The sequence below is a fragment of the Leptonychotes weddellii genome, chromosome 12 (genome assembly GCF_054177405.1).
Source record: "Leptonychotes weddellii isolate Sample4059 chromosome 12, ASM5417740v2, whole genome shotgun sequence".
In the NCBI taxonomy this organism is placed as follows: domain Eukaryota; kingdom Metazoa; phylum Chordata; class Mammalia; order Carnivora; family Phocidae; genus Leptonychotes; species Leptonychotes weddellii.
In genome coordinates this window covers 76,181,137-76,206,180 of record NC_138380.1, presented here as the reverse complement: position 1 = coordinate 76,206,180, position 25,044 = coordinate 76,181,137, and the positions used below count along the sequence as shown (strand labels likewise).

The window sequence follows — 25,044 nt, the reverse complement described above, 5'->3', positions numbered from 1 at the left end:
GCAGCCGAGGCGCCGGGCTTCAGGACGCCCGGCAGCTTGTCGGAGCCGGGCACTTTCCAAGGCCCGGGCGCCACGGCGGCCTTGCGCGGCGGGGCGGCCCCCGGGGGCCGCGCGCCCTGCCGGGGCCCCGCGCGCGCGCCCGCCCTGCCCTCGGCCTCCCGCGCGCCGGGCCGCTCGGCGCCACCGCCACGGCCCGGGCCCGCGAACGCAGGCGCAGGCCCGGGGCCTTCGCGCCGGCCGAGCTCGGGGCCCGCCGCGGCGCGGGGCCCCTCCTTCCCGCCGGGCCGCGCCGCGTCCGCCGCGTCCGCCGCCGCGGGCCCGGGCGCCCTGGCCTCCGAGGAGGGCCTGCCGGCCTCGGGCCGCCCCTGGCCGCCGGGTGCCTCCTCGAGCCTCGGCCGGGCGGCCCTCTGCGGGCTCGCCGAGCGCTCCCTCTGCTCCCCGAGGCGCTGCTTCTTCTGGCCGCCGGCTGAAAGCTCCTTTGGTTTCCTAACGTCGTGTTCCCTTTTGATATCCCAAGTTGGGTCTGGGCCTATCTGGTGGGAAGGGTCGGAGGGTGGGGCTGGATGTGATGGAGAGAATGGAGAGAGGACGTCTTCGAGGGAGACGCCTACTTCCGGCAGACCTGGGGAGGCGGCAGCGGGAGAACTCCAGGAGCTGGGTTCGTCTGCGGGACAGGAAGACAGGCGTTAGGAGCCGCGCCGCGCAGCCCTTCCACGCTCCCGCGACCTCTCGCTACGTGGGGACGAGAGCAGGCGGCCAGGGGCGACTGCTTTCAAGGGCCCAAGCCACCGCCACTCCCACCCTCGCTGCCAACAGGGCAGCCGGCCGCACCCCGGGGCGTTCTGTGTTCACCTCCCGCCGCCAGACTTATTTACCCCACCTCCTTCCCTCATTGATGAATCGGGGTGGGCATTGCTAAGGCCCGGCCTAATCCATCCCCTCGCCTTGGCGCCTTCTAACTCCCTGGGGTGTCCTCAGGTCTGACAGTCCTGTGTGCATGTCTGGCTTGGAAGCACTTGAATCAGTGGTTCTCAAACTCGACTACATGCCTGAATCACCTGGGGTGGCTGTGGAAAATACAGATTCCCCGGTGCCCACTTCCAGAGATTTCAGTAGCGTGGGGCCCAGGAATTCCCCTGCATTTTTAACAGGCACCCGGATGATTCTGAAGATGGTCCAAGAACCAAGCTTTGAGAAACACTGGTCTGAGTCTTCTGGAAGAAGTTGGAACAGTGACTTTCAACCATTAGGTGTCACTCAAAGCATAATTAGCTACCCCCAGAGACTCAGAATTTGGATTAAGTCATCAAAAAAACATTTACTGTTGTCTTTTAGAAGTCATTGTCCTTAATTCTTTTTAGTAGTTCTGACGTTAGAGCAGGGCCACACTAAGATAAATGATTCTTTCTAGGAAGCCTAGTTTCAACATTTATTTGGGGTTTCAAATCTCCCTACTTTGAGAAATGACTTGAGACCGTTTACAACAAAACACAAAAGAGAACGATAAAAATGAGAAATGATTTTTTTTTTTTTAAACTAGTCAGAAGCCAAGTAGGAGGACATAGGTGTTAGGAATCTGAGATGAGTTAGTTACTACTATGAGCACCAACATTACTCTTGAGTTTCTAGCCACTAAATCAAAATTAAAGCAGGAAAATCCAATACAGTCATCCCTTGATATTTCTAAGAAATATGTCCCACGACCTTTGGAAATCCTCAAATTTTGGAATATCTTTCTAGAGTGTAAGTTCTCTTCACAGAATTGGCATGCGGTCATGAGTGGGAACAAAGAAACCACACTGGTATCTGAATGTTGGGTGGCAGGAGAGGCTCCTCACCAGCTCAGAGATTCAGCCCCACACATCAGCCTCAGTGCCTGTGAATCCATTCCTGCCGCTGTAACATTATATGTCGCCGACAATTAGAGGCCCTTATTCAGACTCAGTCTGGTTAAAATTTGAGGATTCTTATCTGGTACTTTTGATGCTGATTTATAAAGAGATAAGGAGAGGAAGAAGGCAGTGGGGTTGATAGGTCCAATAATTCTGGGCCACCCATACAATATCACATCAGTTATAAAAGTTTCTCCTTTGCTGTGAAATTTGAATGGAGTATGTAGGGCACATTGTTCTTCTCTTCCTTCTTTTCATAGATGTATCTATTATCATGTTCACATAGTGAGAAAAAAGTCCTGGAAAAGCATCAGAAGACCCGGAATCTAATCCTGCCTCTGGCATTTACCAACATGTGATTTTGGATCAACTAGTTGATCTCTCTGAGCCTCATTTTCTCCTTTTATAAGGTGAGGATGAAATGTTTACCTCGTAGAGGTGAGACATGCACTTTCAAAGGGAAAAGCACTCTGCAATGGGAGGATTATGAGCATTTTTTACACACAGTGGAGCCACATTTCTTTTCTGTGTCCCAGGAGCTGCCTACTTACGACTGGGCCACATTAACTAGCATACTGGTAGGTGAGGTTTTGAGTAAGTGCAGTAAATCAGCCATTCCCAAATGCTGTAATTCTCAGGTGTGCTTTTGCTCTACTACTTCAAGGAATATTCAAGGGGCACCTGAGTGGCTCAGTCGTTAAGCCTCTGCCTTCAGCTCAGGTCTTGATCCCAGGGTCCTGGGATCGAGCCCCACATCGGGCTCCCTGCTCTGCCGGGAAGCCTGCTTCTCCCTCTCCCACTCCCCCTGCTTGTGTTCCTTCTCTCGCTGTCTCTCTCTCTGTCAAATAAATAAATAAAATCTAAAAAAAAAAAGAAGGAATATTCGAAAATCAAATGCAAATGTTTTCGTTGAAAGTTGGGAGTATGTTCTGCTTCTGGCTGGGCTAGAATTTGAAAATCAAACTGTTACAGCAAAATGATAGATCGTGGCAACTCCATCATGCAGGAAGATATTGCCTGAAAGAGTTAACAGTGATCTTCAAAAGGCCTCACTAGAGGGGAGCTGTGCAATGGTAGTATCTAACTTGGACCGTGGTAATGCTGTTTCACATTTTAATATCTTTTCCCAACACCGTCCCCCTCCCCGCCTCTGCCAATTCCATCACGTATGGCCGAGTCAATTAGCTAGCCTGGCATTACTGTGAGATTCAGGGAGGTTGATAGTATTCACACCATTTCCTGAAGGAGGAACTGAAGCAGAGAGAGGTTAAGTAGTTTGACTAACATTACAAAATGGGTCAGCCAAGAATAAAACATTGGGTTTCTTTACTCTCTTTTACATACTGAGAAAGTTTTCCTAACATGTTGCCTTGCAAATAGGATCAAAGCGTGGGAAATGGTCATGCTCAGTGGCCCTGCGGTCCAACAGGAGCTAGACCCCATCGTCACTGAACAGAATGGTTAGCATCTATTTCTGAACATCTTACTCTTGACAGTAAACTAGAAGGTGAAATCATTCAAAATACAAAGACACAAAAGAATCGCTCTTATTGTAAAAAGATTTCTCAAGTATTTGTTTATAGATCATTAAATTCGTAGTGGGAGAAACTGAAAGCTAAAATGTCCCAAGCCACGACTGACTGAGAGTATTAGTCAGAAGTTAAAATGAACTGAATCTTAAAAGTAACATGATTTAAAGGATGGGCATTTATATAAGTGGTTTAATAGTTTTCATTTTTCTGCACTCTTTCCTTATTCCCCCATCTTGGTGAGTGGCACAACTGTCACTTGGAGTCATTCTTGATTCCTTTCTCTCCCTCACCTCACAAATACCATCCACCTGCAAGGCTTATTCGTCTTAGCTTCAAGTATATGTGGACTCTGTCAATTGAGGTTTGCCTTCCCTTTCACCACCCGAGGTCCAGGGCAGTCCCTAGAAGGATGCAACCAGTGTGGGCTGCCCAAGATAATCACAGTCAAAAGAAGGCCATACTGTGGACATCTTTCATAAACCCCTGGCGATACTGTTAGAGAATTCAAAAAATGAATTTCAGTGTTGTTCAGACTTGAGAAGTTAAATGTAGGAGATTGTGAACCTGAGCTCAGAGCTCAGGACAGCTAACCTAGTTACCATACCCAAGGGATGGGCCTGCCAAGCTACTGTTTCTCCCATGGGCTGCTCCAGTAACCCACTCTTCTCTTTACCCCTGGTCTTGCCTACCTCTAATGATTCTCCATACAGCACCCACAACAATCTCTTTGCGACACAAATTAGATCATGCCATTCCTTCGCTTAAAACTTTCAGGGGATTCTTAACTGCTATGAGATTAAAATCCACAAAAACCTGCATGATCTGGCCCCTGCCAGCCTCCTCAGCTTCATCTCTATTTATTCTCTGTTCTCCACCCACACTGGTCTCCGTTCAGTTCCTAAATGCACCAAGCTCCTTCTCTATTCTGGGATGTCATTGCTGACTCTTCTGCCCAGAAGGTTCTCTCCCCAACTATTCATATGGTGGGTTCTTTTTTTATTCTTTAGAACTCTTAAATATCACCCCAATCCAAGGTAGATCTTCTGCTGTCCTCCAGAGCATCTTGTTTTTATTTCCTCATAGTACTTATCATTGGTCATTATATATCTGCCTGCTTATTCAGTTGATATCAGTTTCAACAGCTAGATCGCAAACTTCAGGAGGGCAGTGGCCACGGTGGTCTTGTTCATCACAGTGGGATTTACTGCCTAGCATGGTGTTCGACACAGTAATAAGTGCTCAGTGAATATCTGAGGAACGCATCAATCTGTTCCACAAATAGAAATGGAGGACTTGAAACCAAATGCCTACTTGAGCAAACACGTCAGAGCAGCTCTTCATTTAGAGAATAATCAGCAAAAGCAGGTTTGTATCTATGACTTCTGTCAGTTTCCAGAGGGAGGATGGTGGTGAAATGCTAGTGAGTATTTGAAGTGGGAGGGGAAATACATTTGGGGCAGGAGTGCAGAGGGAGGATGCCAGCAACAGAAAGGGCACTGGGAAGAGGTCTTGGCTTTTGTCAGCAGCCCCTGGGGTGTAGAGAGAGAGAGAGAGAGAGAGAGAAGCTCTGGATGGAAAACAGGCAGTTAAGTTCCCCTGACTTTTAACAGATGTTCTTTCCCTTGTTAATCTTCTCAGCCATGATGATGTAATGACTTTGCTTAAAGGAGCTTCATCTCTGGGGACTCATTAGTCAATGTGCCAGTGAATGTTCAGATGAACTACAGGCAAGATAGACCCTAAATATCTCACACTCTGGTGGGGGGAGAAGCAGGTCCCTGTCCTAAGTTAGGATCAGGTTTCTTCCCCTTCTTGTTGATTCTCGCCAGTTTGGATCTATCCTAGATCCTAGGATTCTATCCTGGAAAATAGGCTGGTTAATACATAATATATATGAATAGTATATATGTACAGAAATCACACACACACACACACACAAATATACTATTCTCTTTGAGTTAAAAGATGTATGACCTCTTGAATTATTTTGTAGGAACTTAGCAATATGAAACATAAAATGTAGTCTTCCGCTATGTAATCTTGCTATGCCTGAGATTAAAAAACAAACCAAAAAACCTCATCTACTGTGTTTCAACAGCTTGTTTCTTTATGGAATATAATCAAGTGACAGTAACCAGAGAGGTGACCCACTAGGAATAGACTACTTATTGCAGTAAATAAGTATCTGCATTATTGGTTTTCCTAGGTGGCTCTTATCTCCAGCAAAAAATTGTGCAGAGGAAAATGTAACCGGAATCAAGGAAGAGTTCACTTTATCTTGGGCTGAAGGGTGAGGGAGACCGGTCAGAAGAGAGCCAGGGATTGCTGCAGGGGAAGGAGGGCCTGTCTCCTGCCCCCCATCTCACCTCATAGCCCGAGGGCTTCCAGCTCTGGGCTGATTGGTCCCCCAAGGCCCTGCACTGCCCTCCTCCTCCCAATACAGGGCTGGGACGCAGAGCCTAATGGCTGCCTTTTGGATAAGGGTGCTCAGGAAGGTAACAATAGTATTACCACTATTGTATGACTAATAATGGTAACAGCTAACATTGAGTGAGGCTCTTACTAGATACCAGTTACTCTTCTAATGTATTTACCCACATGTAAATTGTACATTTTACAGATGAGGAAACTGAGGCACAGAGAGGTTAAGTAACTTGTTCCAGGCTTATGTAGCTTGTCCGGGGTGGAGCAGTTGAATGACTTTCTCAGTTGGGTGATGTTCTACAAACTCAGCTGAAACACTGTCACTAGAGACTCCTTTGCTATTCTCTATTTTTTTTTTTTTTAAGATTTTATTTATTTATTTGAGAGAGAGTGAGAAAGAGCACAAGCTGGGGGGGGGGGGGCGGGCAGAGTGAGAGGGAGAAGCAGACTCCCAGCAGAGCAGGGAGCCCGATGCGGGGCTTGATCCCAGGACCCTGGGACCATGACCTGAGCTGAAGGCAGACGCTTAACGACTGAGGCCCCCAGGCGCCCCGCTATCCTCTATTTTGATTGTGAAATGGGACTCATCTCTTCTTCTGGGGTAGTATCCTAGAAACCTCCATCAAAAGTGATTCTGTCAGAGGCAGATCCATCATTATTCTAAATGGAGACTCTGATGGCCATTTGTGTCTGAACCTTGGACACAGAAAGGGCCGTCACCATGGTGAGGGTGTTAATTTGTGAACATGCTGGGAACATGAGCTGGAATCAGAGGATAAGGAAATTAGATTTCTTAAGGGCAGGGATAAGACTATATTTTTTAAAAATTTCCCTCACAGTGTCACACTTTGACCTGGACTGAACTGAAAATACTCCTAGTAGGTATTGGAAACACTGAGTCAGTTCAAGGCCCACTTTCACTGCTCAAATGAATGAACTTACTCTGCAAAGAGATCCATGGATTTGGTAAGTGTTCCTCCTTCTTATAAAAACCTTTCCTGTTGCAACCTACAGTTGGCTGGGCTGGAGAATACTGATGTGATTATACTGAACTATATTTTCTTCTAATTTAGAATATTACAGGAAAATATAAAAAATGACTAGAGTAGATCAAAGGACAGTAATGTGAAGTCATTTGGTGTTCAAAAGAAAAATCTTTTAAGGATGGGTCCAAGCCATAATGGTTCATTTGGATCTGTTCAACCATCACTAAGGTGATTGCTTTTTGTAACAAAATACAAAGAAAGATGTACCTTTAAAAAACTTCTGAACAAATTAATGATTTTCCTTTGCTTTTTGCTCTTTCTGAAGCACTGTTTCCTGTCTGGAGGCATTGTTAATGGCATTCAAACATGTATTTGTGTCACCTTTGTTACCAGAGAGATGTGAACGAGGTGTTCTAAACATCAATACCTTTAAAAATTGTGACCGTATTTGCTTATCTTTGCTTCATGTTTATACTCGTTCTGAGAGCATAATCAAAGGTAGAGCAGTAAACCTGTGGCAAACTTGACCTCCAGGGGTGAAGGGGCAAATCTCAGGGCTAATGGTCCTATTGATGATGGGGCTACCATTTACCGAGGGCTTCATCCATCACAGGAACTGTGCCAGGTGGGTCCTACACATGATCCTTTAATCCTCACAACAGCTCTGGGCAATCCAATGCTATTATCCCCACTTCATAGATAGGGAAACTGAGGTTTAGATACATTAGGCAATGTGCCAGGGCCACCCAGCTGATAAGTGAGAATCAGGACAACTGACTACATAACTCCAGAGCCCAGGCCCAAGCCGCTACTCTATTTTGGTACTTTTTAACTTCTTCCACATCAGGACCCATGTAGAAAAATATATTACTTTTATATTTTTATACATAATAAATATACATATATATATTTAAAATACATTTAGTCAGTGCACTGGAGTAAACAGATGGAAATGATCAAGGTCTGAAGAATCGGGCCAAGCCTCAAGGGCCTCTGTATGCCTCAAGGGCCAAAAGGGGTTATTATCTTAGTATAACCCATCAGAAGTGTGTCAGGGAGTGCAGATTATGTAACTCAGCTCTATTTTTCAACGAGGTAAAATCTTGATGATCCAGGTTGACCTGGGAATGTGGGGATGCTCAGAGATCAGTCTCAATGAGTAAAATATCTGCATTACAGGATATACGAGAAATACGCTGGTTCATTTATTTTAAGCATGTTTTGGAAAGCAACACATTCTACTTTTCAGATAAAATCTTAAATGAAAGCCCGATTTGTGAAACAAATAAAAACGGAACGACTTTGGTTAGGTGGGGTGGATCCAAAGCCTCTTACCATTCACCCCCTCCCACCTGCACTGGTCTCTTCTGCCCTACTTAATCCCCTTGAGTCCATCCATTTGCCCACCCACCTGCCCTCAGGTAACCATCACACCTGCCCTGGTCTTTAGGCCATTTCTCAGGAACCCTGAAGCTCTAATACAACAGTTTGAAAACCACTACATGAAGAAGAGGTGTCTCTAAAAGCGCCTGTTAAAATGCAAAAATCCCCATTCAGGGGTGGGAAGAGGAGAAAGTCAGGGAAGATTTGTTTGACAGATTTTTTTTTCTATGTAGTAGTAGCCGGGAGTTGGACTCCAGGGAAGGGAGACAAAGTACGGGGAAGTTTTGCTGGAGGAAGGGGATGGAAATGTCTGCAGCAGAGCTGGCAAGCAGAGGCCGGACCTTGCCATCACTTCGCCTGGGCCGGTGTAGCCGCTGACAGAGCGCAGGCCTGCTGAGTAGACAGCGGCCCCGCGTGTCTTCAGGAAGAGTAGTCGGCAGCTGGCGGAGGAACGTGACAAGGGAGGGCCTGGCGTCAAGCTCTAGTACTGCACTCAGCGTGGACTTGGGCAGGTCATTTAACCATTCCAGCCCCAACTGCTGAGGGAAATGGAAAACTGAGAGTTGGGCAAGGGTATCTGCCCTGCTTCCCTCCCAGAGTTGGGATCAAATGAAATAAGCTGTATGTTTATCTACGTGTCAGCCATTAAATAGTTAAACCCAGTTTTAAAAATGGGCAAAAGAGGGTACCAAAGATGATATCTGAATGGCAAATGAGCACATAAAAAGACGCTCAACATGACTAATAGCAAAATGCAAATTAAAACTATAATGAAGGACACCTGGGGGACTCAGTCGGTTAAGCGTCTGCCTTCGGCTCAGGTCATGGTCCCAGAGTCCTGGGATCGAGTCCCGCATCGGGCTCCCTGCTCAGCGGGAAGCCTGTTTCTCCCTCTCCCTCTGCCTGCCGCTGTCCCTGCTCATGCACTGTCTCTTTCTCTCTCTCTGACAAATAAATAAATGAAATCTTTAAAAAAATAAAAATAAAACTACAACGAGATAGCACTACATGACTACTAATATGGCTAAAGTAAAAACCAAACCAAACCAAAACAACAACCCGAAAATAACAGGCAAGGACGTGGAGCCACTGGGAACTCTCATATGTTTTTGTTGGACATGGGAAGTAGAACAGCCACTTGGGAAAACAGTTTGGCAGTTTCTTAAAAAGTGAAACATTTAGTGACTCTAGACCACCACCATCCCACTCTGAGGTTATCTACACAAGGGAAAGAAAGACTGAAGTTCACACAAAAACCTGTATGTGGATTTCTACAGCAGCTTTATTCTGATTCACCAGAAACTGGAAACAACCCAAATGTCCATCAACTGGTGAACGGGTAAACACACTGGGGCAGGATGGATGGTGCTCAGCCACGGAATGCAACAAGTTACTTATCCACCCAACAGCACGAGCGAATCTCAGCCGCCTCAGGCCGAGTGAAAGAAGTCAGGTCGAAAATGGTACATTCTGTATTATCCCCTTTATGTGACATTCTCGAATAGATACTACTGAAGGGGCAGAAAACCGATTAGTGGGTTCCAGGGCTTGGGGGTGGGAAGAGGCTTGACGACATGGAGAATGAGAGTTCTGGGGGAGATTATGGAACTATTCTGTATCTTGAATATGGTAGTGATTATATAACTGTATGGGTTTTTCAGAACAAGTAGAATTGGACACTGGAAAGGGTGAATTTTCCTGTATGTAAATTACACCTCAATTTTTTAAAATGTGAAATAATTAATAGTGCTGATAAACTGTTTCTAAGCCTGGTGCGAGAAAGTCTTTTTACAGTGGTTACACCTTTTGGAAATCATGTTTCCACCACTCGTTTGCTTAGTAACCTCCCCGCCTCCCTTACCACTGCACTAAGATAAGTCTTAGCCCAGTGAAACTGATAATGAATTCCGAGTTCACAGAGTTAGCAGAATCTGAATCGAAAGGTTTTACACTAATCTTTAGAAAGCATCTTTAATCTTAAAGCTTTTCTAGAATCGTGTTCTTCATCACACAAGTACAGCCCTGTCTGAGGTGGCAGAGAGTGGAAATAGGGATCAAAATAATCAATCGTAAGGCACTTATTTCACGGGAGAAACGATGGAAACTGATAATAACCACCTCTTGCAAAGACAGAAGAAATGGAAACAAGCCACTCGGAGGATACTCTTGATCTCCAACTAAACCCATGCCTCTGTCGTACCCAGACAAGATCCTCTTCACACTCCCTTCATCTGTTTCTGTAAGCCATTCATGGGCAAGACTCAGGCATCAGATTAACCTGCCTCTGGACTGAGGCCCCGCAAGTGATGTGCCCCCACATCCCCCATCAGAATGTCCCCGGGGAACACAGTCCCTTTTTAACAATTCTGGCTCTTTCTTTCTTTCTTTCTTTCGTTTTTTTAAATTTAATTTCAACTAGCCAACGCACAGTACATCATTAGTTTCAGATGTAGAGTTCAATAATTCATCAGTTGCGTATAACACCCAGTGCTCGTCACATCACGTGCCCTCCTTAATGCCCATCGCCCTGTTACCCCATCGCCCCCCACTTCCCCTCCAGCAACCCTCAGTTTGTTTCCTATAGTGAAGAGTAATTCTGGCTCTTTTTTTTTTTTTTTTTTTTTTAAGATTTTATTTATTTATTTGAGAGAGAGAGAGAGCATGAGAGGGGGAGGGTCAGAGGGAGAAGCAGACTCCCCGCTGAGCAGGGAGCCCGATGCGGGACTCGATCCCGGGACTCCAGGATCATGACCTGAGCCGAAGGCAGTCGCTTAACCAACTGAGCCACCCAGGCGCCCCGAGTAATTCTGGCTCTTTAAAAAGGAAACGAATTAGCGGAAGCAAAGCTCTTGTGTCTGGAGTCATCCAATGTTGTTGTAATCATATTCCATCCATTATTTTTTTTCCTGTATCCAGTTTTATTTCTCAAAATACTGTCCTCTCATCCATCTCTCTCTCTCTCTCTGTGTTGGGACCCAGGAGCCAGCAGCTCTAGCTCTCCTTTTTTTTTCCTTTAAAAAGAACTTGCTGATTTCTGATCACAAAACACAGGGAAGCAGCAAGGACAATGCCTGTAACCTCATGGGTGTAGGTCTTCCCCGCCTGTGCGCGACTGTGAATACACTTGTACCACACCAGGCTCACCGCCCCCCCCGCCCCCCCCCGCCCCAGGCATCTTCCCACATCCTAACAGCTGCAGCGTATAGCACACGACCATGTGAAAAGTTTCAAACAGGTGCCCCACTCACAGCGCAGGGTTCCCCGCCGATGACGGTTTCCCAGCTCCCTCCTGCAAATGCTGAGACCGGAGGAACTCGTTGTTCCTACACTTGATTTTCTAAGGTAGGTCATAGACAAATCATGCCTTCACAAATCTTAGAGATGTGTAAAGAAGCTTTTTAAAGGAAGCCTTTCTCAGATAGCAGCAGTGACTTAAGTCCTTCCTGTTTCCCTAGCCGCCTAAGGACCAAGCACCCGTGGCACCTGGATGGCAGCCCTCGGGGCCCCCACATCCCAGGATGGTGATGGAGGACGGGCAGGTCAGGCCAAGCACGGGGAACAAACCGTCTTTGATGCGTCCACCCTGGGAATCCCTGGGTATTGAGGATCTCTGTATTTTGCTCAAATTCCTTCTCCATGTTCTGTTCGGCTTGTTTCTCTAACCTCATGAGCTGTTCTAATGGATCTTGGCCTTCACCTTCCTCTTCCCCTCCAGGATGGCTGTCACCTCTTGGTACTTCCAGCCAGTGTTGGGAGCCAGGCATCCCAGGTGGACAGACTTCCACGGAGGAGGAGACACACAGCCTCGAGGGCAGCAGGAACCACCAACTGCTTTTTCTCGTCGTCACAGGGTGGTGGGGTCCTATCCAACTTTACCCTGGTAGTCAGGATGGCCTGGCCTCAGTCTGGTGGGCAGCATGTCCCTACTGTTCACCCAAATATGTGGTAGGGGCCACAGGACCGGTTGGTGCTCATCCACTTGCTGAGGAAGGCCAGGTATTTTAACTTGTTTCTGTAGAAATTGCCAGAAATGTTCATTGCCCTCACAGTGCACAACCACCACCTTCCAGCCCAGCAGTAACCGCTTGGCAATGATGGGCCGTGATGGGTTCCTGGGGGTCATGTAGCACCAGACCTGCCTTTCTGCCATTTCTGGCAGATGCCTGGGGAAACCTTTTTTTTTTTTTCCCCATCCAACAAACATTTATCGAACACCTACTACTTATGTTATACAGGTCTGTGCACTGAAAATACACCTGTGAAATTCATGGGCCTTAGTATCGTAGTGAAAGAGACAGAAAATTAATATACAAATAGGTAATAATAAGTCTGACGTGGATCAGTACCACACAAGAAAATAAGGTAAGGCAGGGAGGTGGAGAGAAATGCGGGGTGCTGTGTTAGGTAAGGCGGTGAGGGAAGGCCTCGTGGATGAGCTGACCCTGAGCGGGGACTTGAATGCCAAGTAGCAAGTCATGTGGGCAAAGACGGAACACGAGCACAGGGAGGGCTCTGTGTGGTGGAGGAATGGTAAGTTGGATCGGGAGGCAGAAGGAGGCAAGAGTGAAATTGAACAGGGCTTCAGTAAGGCTCTTGAATTTTATTCTAAGTATTTTGGAGCCCATTGGATGGTCTCATGCAGGTGAACATTTTAAAAGGCCAACTTGGCTACTGTGTACAGAATGCATTGCTGGCGGAAGCAAGACACCAGTCTGGAGGCTACTGAGGCCCAGACAGGAGATAACGGTGTCCTAGGTGAGGCAGGTGGTGGGAAGGGGCCAGACTCAGGCTGTGTTTTGAAGACAGACTAGGCTGGACCTGCTGATGGACTGGATATAGGGTGTGAGTGAAAGAGAAGAGCCAAGGGGGACCTGAGGTTTTCTTGTGTATTTATTCACTAGAAGATGCGCTGACCATTGGGCAGACGTGTGCTAGGCACTGGTCATGTGAAAATGAGCAAGACAAAATTAAGGGCCTCAAGGAACTCCTCGCGCACAATTTCAGATTCCTAGACTCCCAGATGCAAGTACGGAGTGCTGTGGGGTGGGCACACACGAGAACAGACTGTTCTGTGTTTGGGACGTGGAGATGGTTTTAGTTTAACTTTAAAGGGAGCACAGACACAGAAAGCACAGAAGAGTATTCCAGAAAGTGGGATCAGCAAGTGCTCAGTGGGTTGTGGGAATGCTGAGGGGTGTCTGGAGTAGTGGAAGAAGAGAAGGCTGGGAGAGCAGGTTGGGGAGAACATCACCCTAAAGACAGTGGAGAAGCTTTCAAGCAGGAGCATGGTCAGGGTGGGGGATCCTCCTCCTTATCTTACAGGTGAGTCATCCACTGATATTGACAAAGAAATTACACACAAACTAAGACTTATTCGATGTGTGTTTCTTCCATCAGAGTATCATGTTGTCTTAGATTCTTTTATAAAGAAATGCAATTTCCTTTTCTCTTATTAGTATTGGCAAACGGAAGCATGGTCGCTCTTCGGGCAGAGAAAAACTATTAATCTCGCTGTTAATGAATATTTATCGAACATCTACTCTGTGCCAAGCACTGTGTCGACTGCTGGGAATTCAGCACGAACAGGATGACATTCCTGCCCTTGCAGAGCTTGTTACGTGAGGTGATAGAGAACAAATGATTGCAAATGTGATGTATCATCAAAAGAAAGTTAAGGAAAGCAAAGAGCGCTACAGAAGCATTTAATGAGGTGCTAACCGCCTTTAGGAGCTCAGGGAGGCTCCCTGAGGAAATGGTCTTGAAGTGAAAACTAGATGGATTAAAATTTTGTTAGCAGTAGCAATGTCATCCCCTAGTTCTTCAATAATGAGCCTTTTTTCAAGTGGTTGCTTCTCTTCTGCTTTGAATCATGCCCGGCTCTTGCCTACCTTGAAGAGAGAAAAAAACCCACATCTCTCACTTTCACATACCCCAAACTAAGCTTTTCATTATGTTCCAGAGTGAGCCACACAATCCAGACTTCCCTGCACTCAGACATGCCCATGCTCATTCCCGGGTTCAGGTTCTGGGCCATGGGCATGATCCTGGAGGGGGCTCCGGAGAGACCACCATGGTCGAAACCTAGCCCGTGAGCTGAAGTATGACGGGAGAGGAAACGATGATGAGCTTCCTCATCGGTCCGGCATGCAGAAGACCGCGGAGTCCATTCAGCAGGTGCTGGAGACTCACTGGAAGGTTCCAGCCTGACCTTGTAATGGCAGGATTCATGAACACGGGAGACAGGAAAGAGTCCTGAAATCTAGAGTTGAGGCAGCGTAGATTTACATCTTAGCTTTACTACTGACCGGCTGCGTAGCTTTGGGCAAATTACTCAACTTCTCCTAGCCCAAACGACACATTATCTACCTCAGACATCTGTTATGAAAATTAAAATTGCCCACACTTTTGTAAAAGTTAAGTGAGCATCTGCCACAGTTTTGGGCACATAGTAAGCAGCTGTAAATAATCATGATAACGGTAAAACGAAACAAAGCAAAACCCCAAACCACTAACATTCGCTGGGCACTTATTCTTAATGCTAAATGCTGTGCGTGCATTCTGTCATCCAAATGTCACCTCCTGAGAAAGGAGCAGAGCCCAGGAGGCATCCGGATAAAAAGAGCAGTCATGGAGGCAAGCAGAGGCTGTGGCCCACATGTCGGCACCGTCCACACCTGGCCCGGATGGGATCACACGCCTCTCTCTGAACTTAGGACCCCAGGGCTGCTGTAACCTTAGCTCCAATTCCATGTCCCTGGTTATTACACCCTTTTGCCCCCATCAGGCCGCTGATGATGCCAAAGAACTTTACTCCCTACCCATGGGGTTGTGAAAGCCTCCTCCGGCATCTCCCCTGCTTTGATCATCAAGCACAAAGGATGATATTATTTGAAACCGGCGGAGCCCTCAACCATGTTCAAGCTATAGTTCCCACGGAGTGTGGGAGGCAAGGGGCGGTATGGCGCAGGGTGCGGAGAGTGGGGCTTGACACTATAATGGAGGCCAGCTGGAGACACAAGGTGGTCTGGGGCGAGGGGGTGGGGGGTGCTGTGGGAGGCAGTGAGTCTGCCTCACCTTAAGAAGGAGAGTTTGGGCTGGGTTTTGATAAATACTGCCCGTGAATTTTTAGCTCTGCAAATAGAGCCTCAGACCTTCCTAGAAACAAGCCAGTGGGTATCAATTTCTGTAGCACTTAGGGCTCATACATAATGTCTGATTTCAAGCGGGTCGAATTTCATTTTAGCAAAAGATAAGGCTTTTTACTGAAGTCACTTCTCCAGGAAAAAAACGGAACTGAGGACAAACACGAGAAACTCGATTTGACTATCGCTGCACATAACGGTTCATCTGGGCGCTGGATTTTAACAGGTCTGTCCACGTCCAGCAAAAGCCGCACGCGCCAGCAAGCCCTGCTGAGCGCTAGTGCAGCGGCCTAAACGGGGGGCTGCAGGCGCGCAGGGGGCCGAGGCCGGCCCGCGGAGAGGATAGTGGCCATTGGGTGCAGAGGGGTTGCTGGTGAGTCGCCGGCAGCGGAGCAGACCCCGACACAAAGGCCAAATTTGTGCAGCAGGCTCCCCCTGAACGATACCCACCTGCTGAAGAAGGCGGAGCTAGTTCCTGGGCTGCGTGCGCACTTGTAGCCTAAACGCTGGGCCCCTCGTGGCGTCACAGGGGTAGACCCCTCAGCTTCAGTATCACCTCCTCAGAGGCCTCTCTCACCACCCCGTCCGAAGTGGTTCTTTCCTGGTTCAGCTCCTTGGTTTCTTTGACGGCATTTACTACAACGTATTTGTGTGTGTCTCTGTTCCTAGAATATAAATTCTCCTAGACAGGGCCTGTGATCTGTCTTGTTCCTGGTTGCACCTTCAGCGTCTAGCGGTGCTGGGCACATACGACTCCGTGTTCAATAAATATCAGTTGAATGAAAAATCAATAGATCAGTCAGAGATCACTCATTCCCCTTTCTTGAAAGTAGAACGGGAGCCAACCTTAGTAATTTACAGAAATGTGGAGAAACCTCATATATTTGTAATAAATGCATATGAATTGTAGGGGAGCAAAATTTGCCACCCCAAAATGTGTCTCTTTGGCATGAGGATTATTTTAGGCTGATTATTATTATTATTTTTAAAGATTTTATTTATTTATTTGACAGAGAGACACAGCGAGAGAGGGAACACAAGCAGGGGGAGTGGGAGAGGGAGAAGCAGGCCTCTGGCTGAGCAGGGAGCCCGATGTGGGTCTCGATCCCAGGACCCTGGGATCATGACCTGAGCCGAAGGCAGACGCTTAACGCCTGAGCCACCGAGGCGCCCCTGTGTTTTATGTATTTTCTGTCTTATTTCTGGTGTGTGTGTGTACACTAAAGCGGGATTATATATATATTTGTTATAGTACACAGACGCTTAATGACTGAGCCACCCAAGTGCCCTAGGCTGATTATTTTTAAGAAACAAAGACTCAAGAAGTTTTTTTTTGTTACCTCCCCCCTAAACTGTCCAGAAACGTTTAGATGGGGGTGCCTGCAACAAGAAAGAGAGCTATCACCAAAGATAACTTTGTTTTATATCAGAAAGACTTGTCTGCCTGGCATGGCGAACATCTGCTCTTCCCATCCTCCTGTGAAATGCCTTCCTCTCCTTGGAAGCCCCAAACCCCTATCCTCTTCTCCTTAGCTCAGGTACCACATAAACTTCATCTGCCTGACTGCCTCTGGGTCTCATATTCTCCTGTTAATCTGATTATCACCTTATTGTCTGATTAGACCACCAGAAGAATCTAGAAGGGTAGAGGAAAAACTTTCCCTCCCTGAGAGTTGGCAGCGTCGGCAGGATTTACGTCCTTGTGGGGATATTGCTCCCTCCGAGGCTGCTACAGCTGAGAGGTCCTGACACGTCTGACAAGTGCCAACAGAAGGTAAGAATTCTTTCCAGGAGGGTTTCCCAGATCTCTGCCTGCAAGGTCTCTGTTGGTAGCATGCATGATGAGAATCCTTTTTTTTTTTTTTTTAAATTTAGTTTAGCAGGATAAAATATTTGTGGAACTAATTGCTCGGGTATAGCCACTCTGGTTAAAAAAAAGAAAAAGTTGGTAATGAGCACTCCTGGTTTTTATCGATCCTTTTCCTCCCAAAGATGGTCAGTATTTTTCTCTGCCTCTGTCTTTTGTGTCGTTTGTCCTAAGGAGGAAGAACCATCGTTCGGGCAGAACGCAGGCAAAGGCACTACAAGCCTGCTGTTCAAGCTGGCCGCACAGACTGGCGGGCTCGTGGTTACCAGAGCCGCATCTGCTGAAGCAAACTTGGCTGAGTCCCCCATGTGAAAACTGGATGAGGCTTTTCCTTTCATCTCATTCTATGTCCTGAGAGCTTGGCTCTGTGACTAGTGAGAATATTCCCTCTGTTCCCCACCATCGGGAAGGTACGTCTACTGGTGCACGTGGGTGGCCGGGGGAACAGCCTGGGGTTCTGTGACACAAAGTCACAAGCAGCACTGTCTTCGCCCAGCCATGCCAGCTCTCAGGGGAGTTGCCGTAAAGGGCCCCAGTCCTTAAGAAGCTTTGGTAGCCTCCACCTTAGTTTCTTCGGTAGTGCTGGGAAAGGCTTGTTTCAGTAGCACCTGCCTGGTGTCTCAGATTAGCAGGTTTGTGGCTGGAGGCATCTCACGTTCTTGTGGGGAACCAGGGACCCTGCTGTCACGACACCATCCTTACCACCTGTGCAACTAAGGCTTTTGCTTTCTTAGACAACCTTTGGCAGTGAACTTGCTGGATCTCGTGAGGGCTGCGTATTTTGCATTCTCTTTTGCAATGTTTTTGTGTCCTTGGTCAAGCCATAAAGAAGCTTATTAGTTTGAGTCACTGTTGAGATTAATAGGTCCCACTTGTCAATGGCCAGAGGATGGATCTTTTGAATTGAAAACTTCTGTATTTGAGAAATTTTGGAGAGCTCTCATCCTAAACTATCGCCTTATTGGCACCTGTGGAAAAGACCAAATTAAAAAGTGGATACAAGGAATTATAATGGCCAGCCTTCGGGACTCCTTTTTATAAGATGAAAGAACAGAAATTAGACTTGGAACAAAAACTAAAACTCCACATTCAACGTAAATTCCTCCTTCCTAAAATCCAAAGAATTAAGCATGCCACCTTTCAGCACACCTGCTTATTTTATGTCTAAAAACTGCTGTTCCAGAACCTGTAGGTACAAAAACCAAAAAATGCACAATCCTACTAAGCTTGTTCTGTGTCCTAAGAGCTTGGCTTGGCGTTCTATCTGCCCAAGACCTACAGGGTCTTGGTTCTTTTGACTCTCTTCGGGAGTGACTCTGGATCTTGAGAAGGTAGTAACCTTTGCACCGTCTTTGAAGACATCTCTTGAGTCATGAAGTTGTTCCGTATTGCCCAAATATTTACCGCTTGTCCCAGCTAAAAGCTGACAAGATATTTTAATTTTTTGAGGGGGGGAAAGGGTAGAAGTTCTGTGGCTAAAAGTTGATTAGAAGTTGGAAGCTGATATTCAAAGCCAGATAGGATTTTGTAAGGTCTCTTCTCCAAAGCTGAAAGGAAACCATGTGCCCACAGGAAGAGAAGCAAATGGAGATGATGTATCTGGATGAGTGGATCAGCCCTTTGATATCATTTAGGCTGCAACTCAATTCCTTGGGGAAAAAAAATTGAGAGCAACTGTTCTTATCTAAGTCTTTGCAAAATTAAAAAAAAAAAAGTGTAGCTCTAGAAGCAATCCGAGGTCCATCTATTCCTTTTTACCAATCTTAAAACTTCCCCTATTTTTCTCAAAAGGCTCGTGAATTATTGGCCTTAGGAAACCAAAGTCCTTCTTGGAGGAACTTCCATTCTTTCTTTGTTCCTTGAAGAAGTAAATCTTACTATATCTTTGAAATGTAAACACCCCAGGAGGTATCTAAAATGATGCCCATATTCATCTAAAACTAAAGGGGAAAAAGGAAAAGAAAACAAAAGAAAAGAAAAAGAGGCCTTTTAAAAAATACAGACTCCTCCATAGTTTCCATAAGATTACTTGTCAAGGACAAATACAAATCAGCTACAAATCAGGCATCTTCACTAATATGAATAGTAAAAAGCTTTAGCCATCTGAGTGGGTAAACTTAACTTATAAACTAGTGAGGTTTCTATTATATCTGATTCATTGCTAAATTTTTAAAATTAAAAGCTACAAGATCTGTTTGTATGTATATATGTACAATATAGATATGATATTTTTCTACCCCCGGATGGCATTGCCAAAATTAATTTGTAAAAGAGCTCTGTTTATTGATTGGCTTAAAATTAAGTACTTATAAATTAAGCATTTCTAAATCTCAGGAATATGACAGAAACTAACCCAAATGTTTTTCAAGTTTATGTGATCTAGGGTATTTTCAGTTAAGTTTGCTGGTTTAATTAATACAGACATGTCTTTGGAGTTATCCACATTAAGCATAGTACTTGTATTCCACTAAAACTCAAATAAATTCATGTTATTTTTGTTACAAAATTTGTCAGCAAAAAGCCAACCAAACAAAAAACAAATGAAGGAAAATCTTAAGATGATAGCTAATTGATTTAATATCTCATGAAATTTTCATGAGTAATTGAGGTATGATTGTTAAGAACAAATGAATTAAGTAGATGTGAGTGAAGTAAGAGTTTTTAGGTGAACTTTTTTTTTGCAATGATTTCTTTATGAAATGTTTACTTAGTTTCCCAAATCTCTTTGGTAACTTCCACCCATAGAACTTTGTTAAGTTAAATGATGAGAATTCATTGTCTAAATCATTTCCAAGTAAAATAAAATACTGAAACATTAATTGCTAAACAAGTCTAAGTTTACCTATTTTTGTCTTCTTATTGCAGGGAAACTAAAGATGTTTGGGTGTGTTAGTAAGTATGTCTTGTGCCACATTGGAAGATTGTATTATGGAAGAGGGGCATAGGCCTGTGCGCTGTGGGGTCTCTGGGATGGTTTTCTTACATTGCAGGATGGAGCCTTCATTTCCTGGACAGTTTCCATGTGGGTTAGGCTCTGCTTTCTCAGGTTGCTGGTCACGTTGGATTAAGATCCACCCTGATGACCTCATCTGAACATGATCCCATCTGCAAAAATCCTCTTTCAATGTCAGGTCTCATGCATAGGTCCCCAGCTGTGTCCACCATGTGCCCTGAAGTGTCCAAACCTTGGGAATGATCCAAGGGAGCCTGCTGTGGGTTCAGAAGAGCTGGCTCACATGCTCATTCTCAGCACATCTCATGCCCTCTTGCTTCTAGCACCTCTGGGCCTTTTCCCAGGTGTATGGGAAAGTGAAAGCAGAGCAAAGGAGGACAGTGACTAAGCAACTCTCCAGCACAAGGAAGGCGAGAGTTGGAGACTCACCAATGAACAGGGTCACTCAACCCGCTGTTACCTAGTCCATTTGTGGTCACCAAAAAGATGTTGCTGGTTGAACTGGGGCATCCCCAGTCCCTGGGTCCTCGATCTAGCCAGACCCAAAGTAGTTGCCGAAGGTTCTAGGTTTTGTCATGAGAAGGGATTCAAGGACAGGCATGCAGCAGAATGGATGAGTAACAGAAGCAGAAGTTTTCCTATTCTTTGACTTGGTTGTGTCTTCCGGCTCAAGACTCAGCAATAGGTAAACCCAATTTTGGGTAATATTAGTATTCACTAGAAATTAAAGTTTCTTTCTTTTTTCCTTCCTTCCTTCCTTCCTTCTTCCTTTCTTTCAAGTGATCTCTACATCCAATGTGGGGCTCAAACTCATGACCCCCAGATCAAGAGTCACACATTCTACCAACTGAGCCAGCCAGGCATCCCTAGTACTTAAGCTTTCTAAGGATTAAGAATTCCAAGTTTTCTACAGGTTAAGAATTCTAATTAATATATATAATTAAAGCTACTAGAAATAATTAGGGAAACATCTTGAAAGAGGACTTTAACAACCTCCATTTTGACCACAGTCTGTACATTCTAACTTATGAAGTTCTTTCCAGCTTCACTTTTAACTCAGGCAAAAGATCCTGCTGGCAAAACATCCTGTGATGGGAACTGAAACTACCCCTCAAGCAATGATGACTGCCCTGATGGCCGCAAGACCCAGTGTGATTGACCCCCAGATAGTAATGGACTTGACCTTTACTGCTCACCTGCATGTACCCACCAACCTTTGTCTGACATTTTCCTAATATAAACCTACAAGAATTTTCAGCACACTGGGGACAGTCTTGGAGATGCTAGCCTGCTGTCTTCTTGATGTTGTCCTCACTAAAATAAATTCCTTTCTTGTTTCACCACCACTCGTCTCTCTGCCTTTGGATTTTGTCAGTGGCAAGTGGCTGAACCCGGTCTGTTTGGGACTCCTGGAGCAGGTGTTCTTGCACACTTGGGCCCTGATTACCATCTCTGTATGCAAGGAAAGTAAAATGTGTGTTGAAAGAAAGTTGTAAGAGGTTTGTGGAAAAGGAGTCTTTGGAAAGGAATTTTTTTGTCGCCAGGGCTGGCTAAGACTGAAATGAATTTAATTAAGGGAATAAGCTTTAATATCAAAAGTCAGCTGGTACAAAATTAAAATTTGGTTTTCTCTCTGTTAAAAGGACAAACTGTCTTTTGGACTATTGGTATGCTTTTGATAATAGTTTGTGAAGGGTTTTTCATGCCCCTTAATCTGTCTAGAAAACAAAAAATTCTGTGTTTTATCAACATAATGTCCTATGCTTCCTGTTGTCTTAATCTGGTCTTTTGATTACTGAAGAAAATGGAATCTTCTCAACATTAAAAGAGCTAAGTTTGCTAACTATGCAACCATCTCTATTTGCCTTTTAAATCTTTTATTGTCACTTTCATTAAGTAGACAATTAAGTATTATTTCATAATTATCTGTGATCTGTTGGGGAGGAAGAATTTACTCTGTCCTTCAGGGTCCTTCTAGCTGGACTAAGAGTCACATTGACATGAGACAGATTAACAGCAGAAAATTAAATTTAATAGCATGCATATGGGGAACCCACAAAGACATGGACATTTCAAAGACAGGCAACATGAGGCTTACGTGAGCTATAGAGATGGGTAGGGGTCAGAGGATACAAAGGGGAAGGAGACCATTAGCAGGAAGGTAAGAGGAGGTGTTTAGAAAACAAAATTTGCCCTATTATGCCGTATTATGCAGGTAAGTTTCTTAGGTAAAGAAGAATTTCTGTTAATAGAACTTTTCCTGGTACAAGGAGGAAGTTGAGGGGGTAGATAAAGAGCTTTTCCTGAATCTGCTGGATTGTGATTTCTTTTAACTTGAAATAAAGTTCATGCCAAAGTAGTCAGTCTTGGGGTGGCCTGCCCTCGGCCCCCAATTCCTATTTAATCAAATATTCAAACCTTTAGATATTGTTGACAAACTTCCCAGAATTCAAATTCTCAATGAAGTCTTTTTGACTTAAAAATAACTTTGAGATATGAGATATTCTGTCCCTGGAATATCTCAAAAGACTTGTTCTCTCTTTTTATAAAAGAGAGCTATCAACCTAATTAGGCTTGTTTGTTATGTTAAATTACATTAGAAGCATTTTCAAGTAAGGGATGATAAACCTTCTTAGATTATATTGTACGGGTCAATATTATTAAATAAGTGTTCTAGAAATTGTATAAAATTTTTAAGATTCTGATATACTGTTATTAGTCATAATTCTAGTTACGTTGTGTGTCACAGAAATGACCAAATTTCCTTGGCAATTTCATTTTAATAAACTCTAATCAGACCTTTAACCAAGCCATTTTTAAGTCTTTTATCATTTATAGAAGTTATTCTTTTACTCAGATGCTTTTACAAAAGTGTTCCTGCTAAAATGCTTTATTTTCAAGGAGATTCATGGAGATCATGAGCTGAGTCAAAACCAAGAGTTTGCTGCTCAGCCAACTGAGCCACCCAGGCATCCTGAAAAGGTTTTGAACCAGACCTCTAGAAATCTTGACCTCTAGAAATCTTGAAATCTGTCAGAACTCAGAAATAGGTTTATAATTTGCTTCAAATATTAATCATTGTTTTTTCTTTGGTTTCCACAGAAATGACGCTTATTAAGTTCTTGATTGCTTGCATAATATAGGCCTAACTTTGACAGCCCATTTATATCACCACTTCCTGAAATGAATTTTATTAAACTGACCTATCCTCAGTATCAGGACTGAGACTGGTTCAGTGAGATGGAACAATCTACCAGCTCCACTTCTGGACTGTGGAACTTCTTGGTAGCATATTTACCTCATTTGCCTGACTGCCAGTGGGTCTCATATCCTTATGGGGCCCCTTATGTACATAACTAAATTTTTTTTCATGTTAGTCTGTCTCATGTCAATTTGATTATTAGACCAGTCAGAAGAATCTAAAGGGGTAAAGAAAAATGTTTCCTCCCCAACAGTATCAGTATTTGCATCTATGTCTATATTTATATGTGGCATCACTTGATATTATGAAACTCTTATTTGGTTAAATTTTACTGTATTACTGTATTGCTAAATAAAAAGAATTCAAGGATACACACTACATAAAATCTGTAGGGGGGAAATTGTCTGAATTGCTAAGATTTTGCTACTCAAAGTGTCATCCATGGACCAGCAGTATTGGCAATGCCTTAGGAGCTTGCTAGAAATACAGGATCTCAGGCCTCAATCCCAGACCCATTGAATCAGAATCAACATCCTTATGAGCTCTCCACTTTGAGAAACTGTGCTCTAAAAGATTCACAATTTAGCCTGTGGGATAACTTTGTGAACTGTAGGGGATAGTTCACTAAAGTTGAGGGAAGAAACAATAGTTTTGATCAAGGCACAGAAGTGAATGATAGTTCCAGAAGGAATAAACTCTACGCTTCACAGGTCGACTTTTGTTTTTAAACTTTAAAGAAAGACTGTTGGTCAATTAAGTTAGCAGGTGTTTTAACTAAGTATAACTCATGCCGTGTTCCTGTCGGAGTTAACACCATGGAACCATTCAGAATTTCATTCAGGACAGGACAGTATCCATCCCTTGTCTGACTGGAAAGTGAGGATTTGAATGACGTGTTAATGGTGCTTTTTAATTTTTACAAATGATTCTAACTGATGTTTAATATTCACTTATTATAGGATTTTTTACGAAGCTGTAAATTAGTCAGCTGCTGTTAAAAAGAACAGCTCAGAGCCTCTTTATACAGTTGACATATTCTTGAGACGGTCAGTGGTTCAGAAACTGCAGCTCAGTACCTGGTTTCTTACTCTTTTTTCCTGGCAACAACTGGAGGGAAGAATTAAAATGATAACAGGCTCTTGCCCAAAAAGCCGAGTTACCAAAAATCCCGGTTCCCTAAATTGGACATATGATTAGCAATGGAAAAAATAAGTGGTCTGATCTCTCACACTTGAATTAATCAACTAAATAAGCATTTATTCAGTGCCTGAAGGTGCCGACGTGGGGCCAGTGCTGGGGCTCAAAGACTGATAACACCAGATTCCTGCCTTCAATGGGATTATGTGACTTTGCTTTATCCATGCCAGATCTCTTCCTGGCCTGCTGAAAAACTGGGAATTCTCGCCTTCTCTTTAATCAATTTACTCTGTCCTCTAGGTCAATAGGAGGATCGATGGCAATGAGAAAGTCTTGTTCTTTTTCACCTGGAAAATTAAACCTCCTTCCCAAAATGTCCTTAGTCACTGATCCTCATCAGTGAGGATAATCTTTCCTTTACTCTGAGCAGGTTGTTTTTATTCTGTGGGCCCCCGGAGCAGAAAGAAAAATCATTTTCGAAGCTTCCTCTTCTGTTGAATGTGCCTTGAACATTGGTGCTAAACAG

At 44.6% G+C, this 25,044-nt stretch overlaps 1 protein-coding gene and 1 pseudogene across 1 annotated transcript in view; both read right to left on the bottom strand.

Moving 5' to 3' along the window:
* Nucleotides 1-377: 377 nt before the first annotated feature.
* MAGI2 (membrane associated guanylate kinase, WW and PDZ domain containing 2) overlaps nucleotides 378-25,044 on the bottom strand; it is a 650,039-nt gene continuing 625,372 nt past the window's right edge. The window contains exon 24 of the mRNA XM_081799668.1: nucleotides 378-664. Within this exon, the coding sequence (XP_081655794.1) occupies nucleotides 608-664 (57 nt within the window). The 3' untranslated portion in view covers nucleotides 378-607. The remainder of the gene's footprint in view (nucleotides 665-25,044) is intronic.
* LOC145716589 (large ribosomal subunit protein uL13 pseudogene) lies at nucleotides 11,403-15,254 on the bottom strand (annotated as a pseudogene).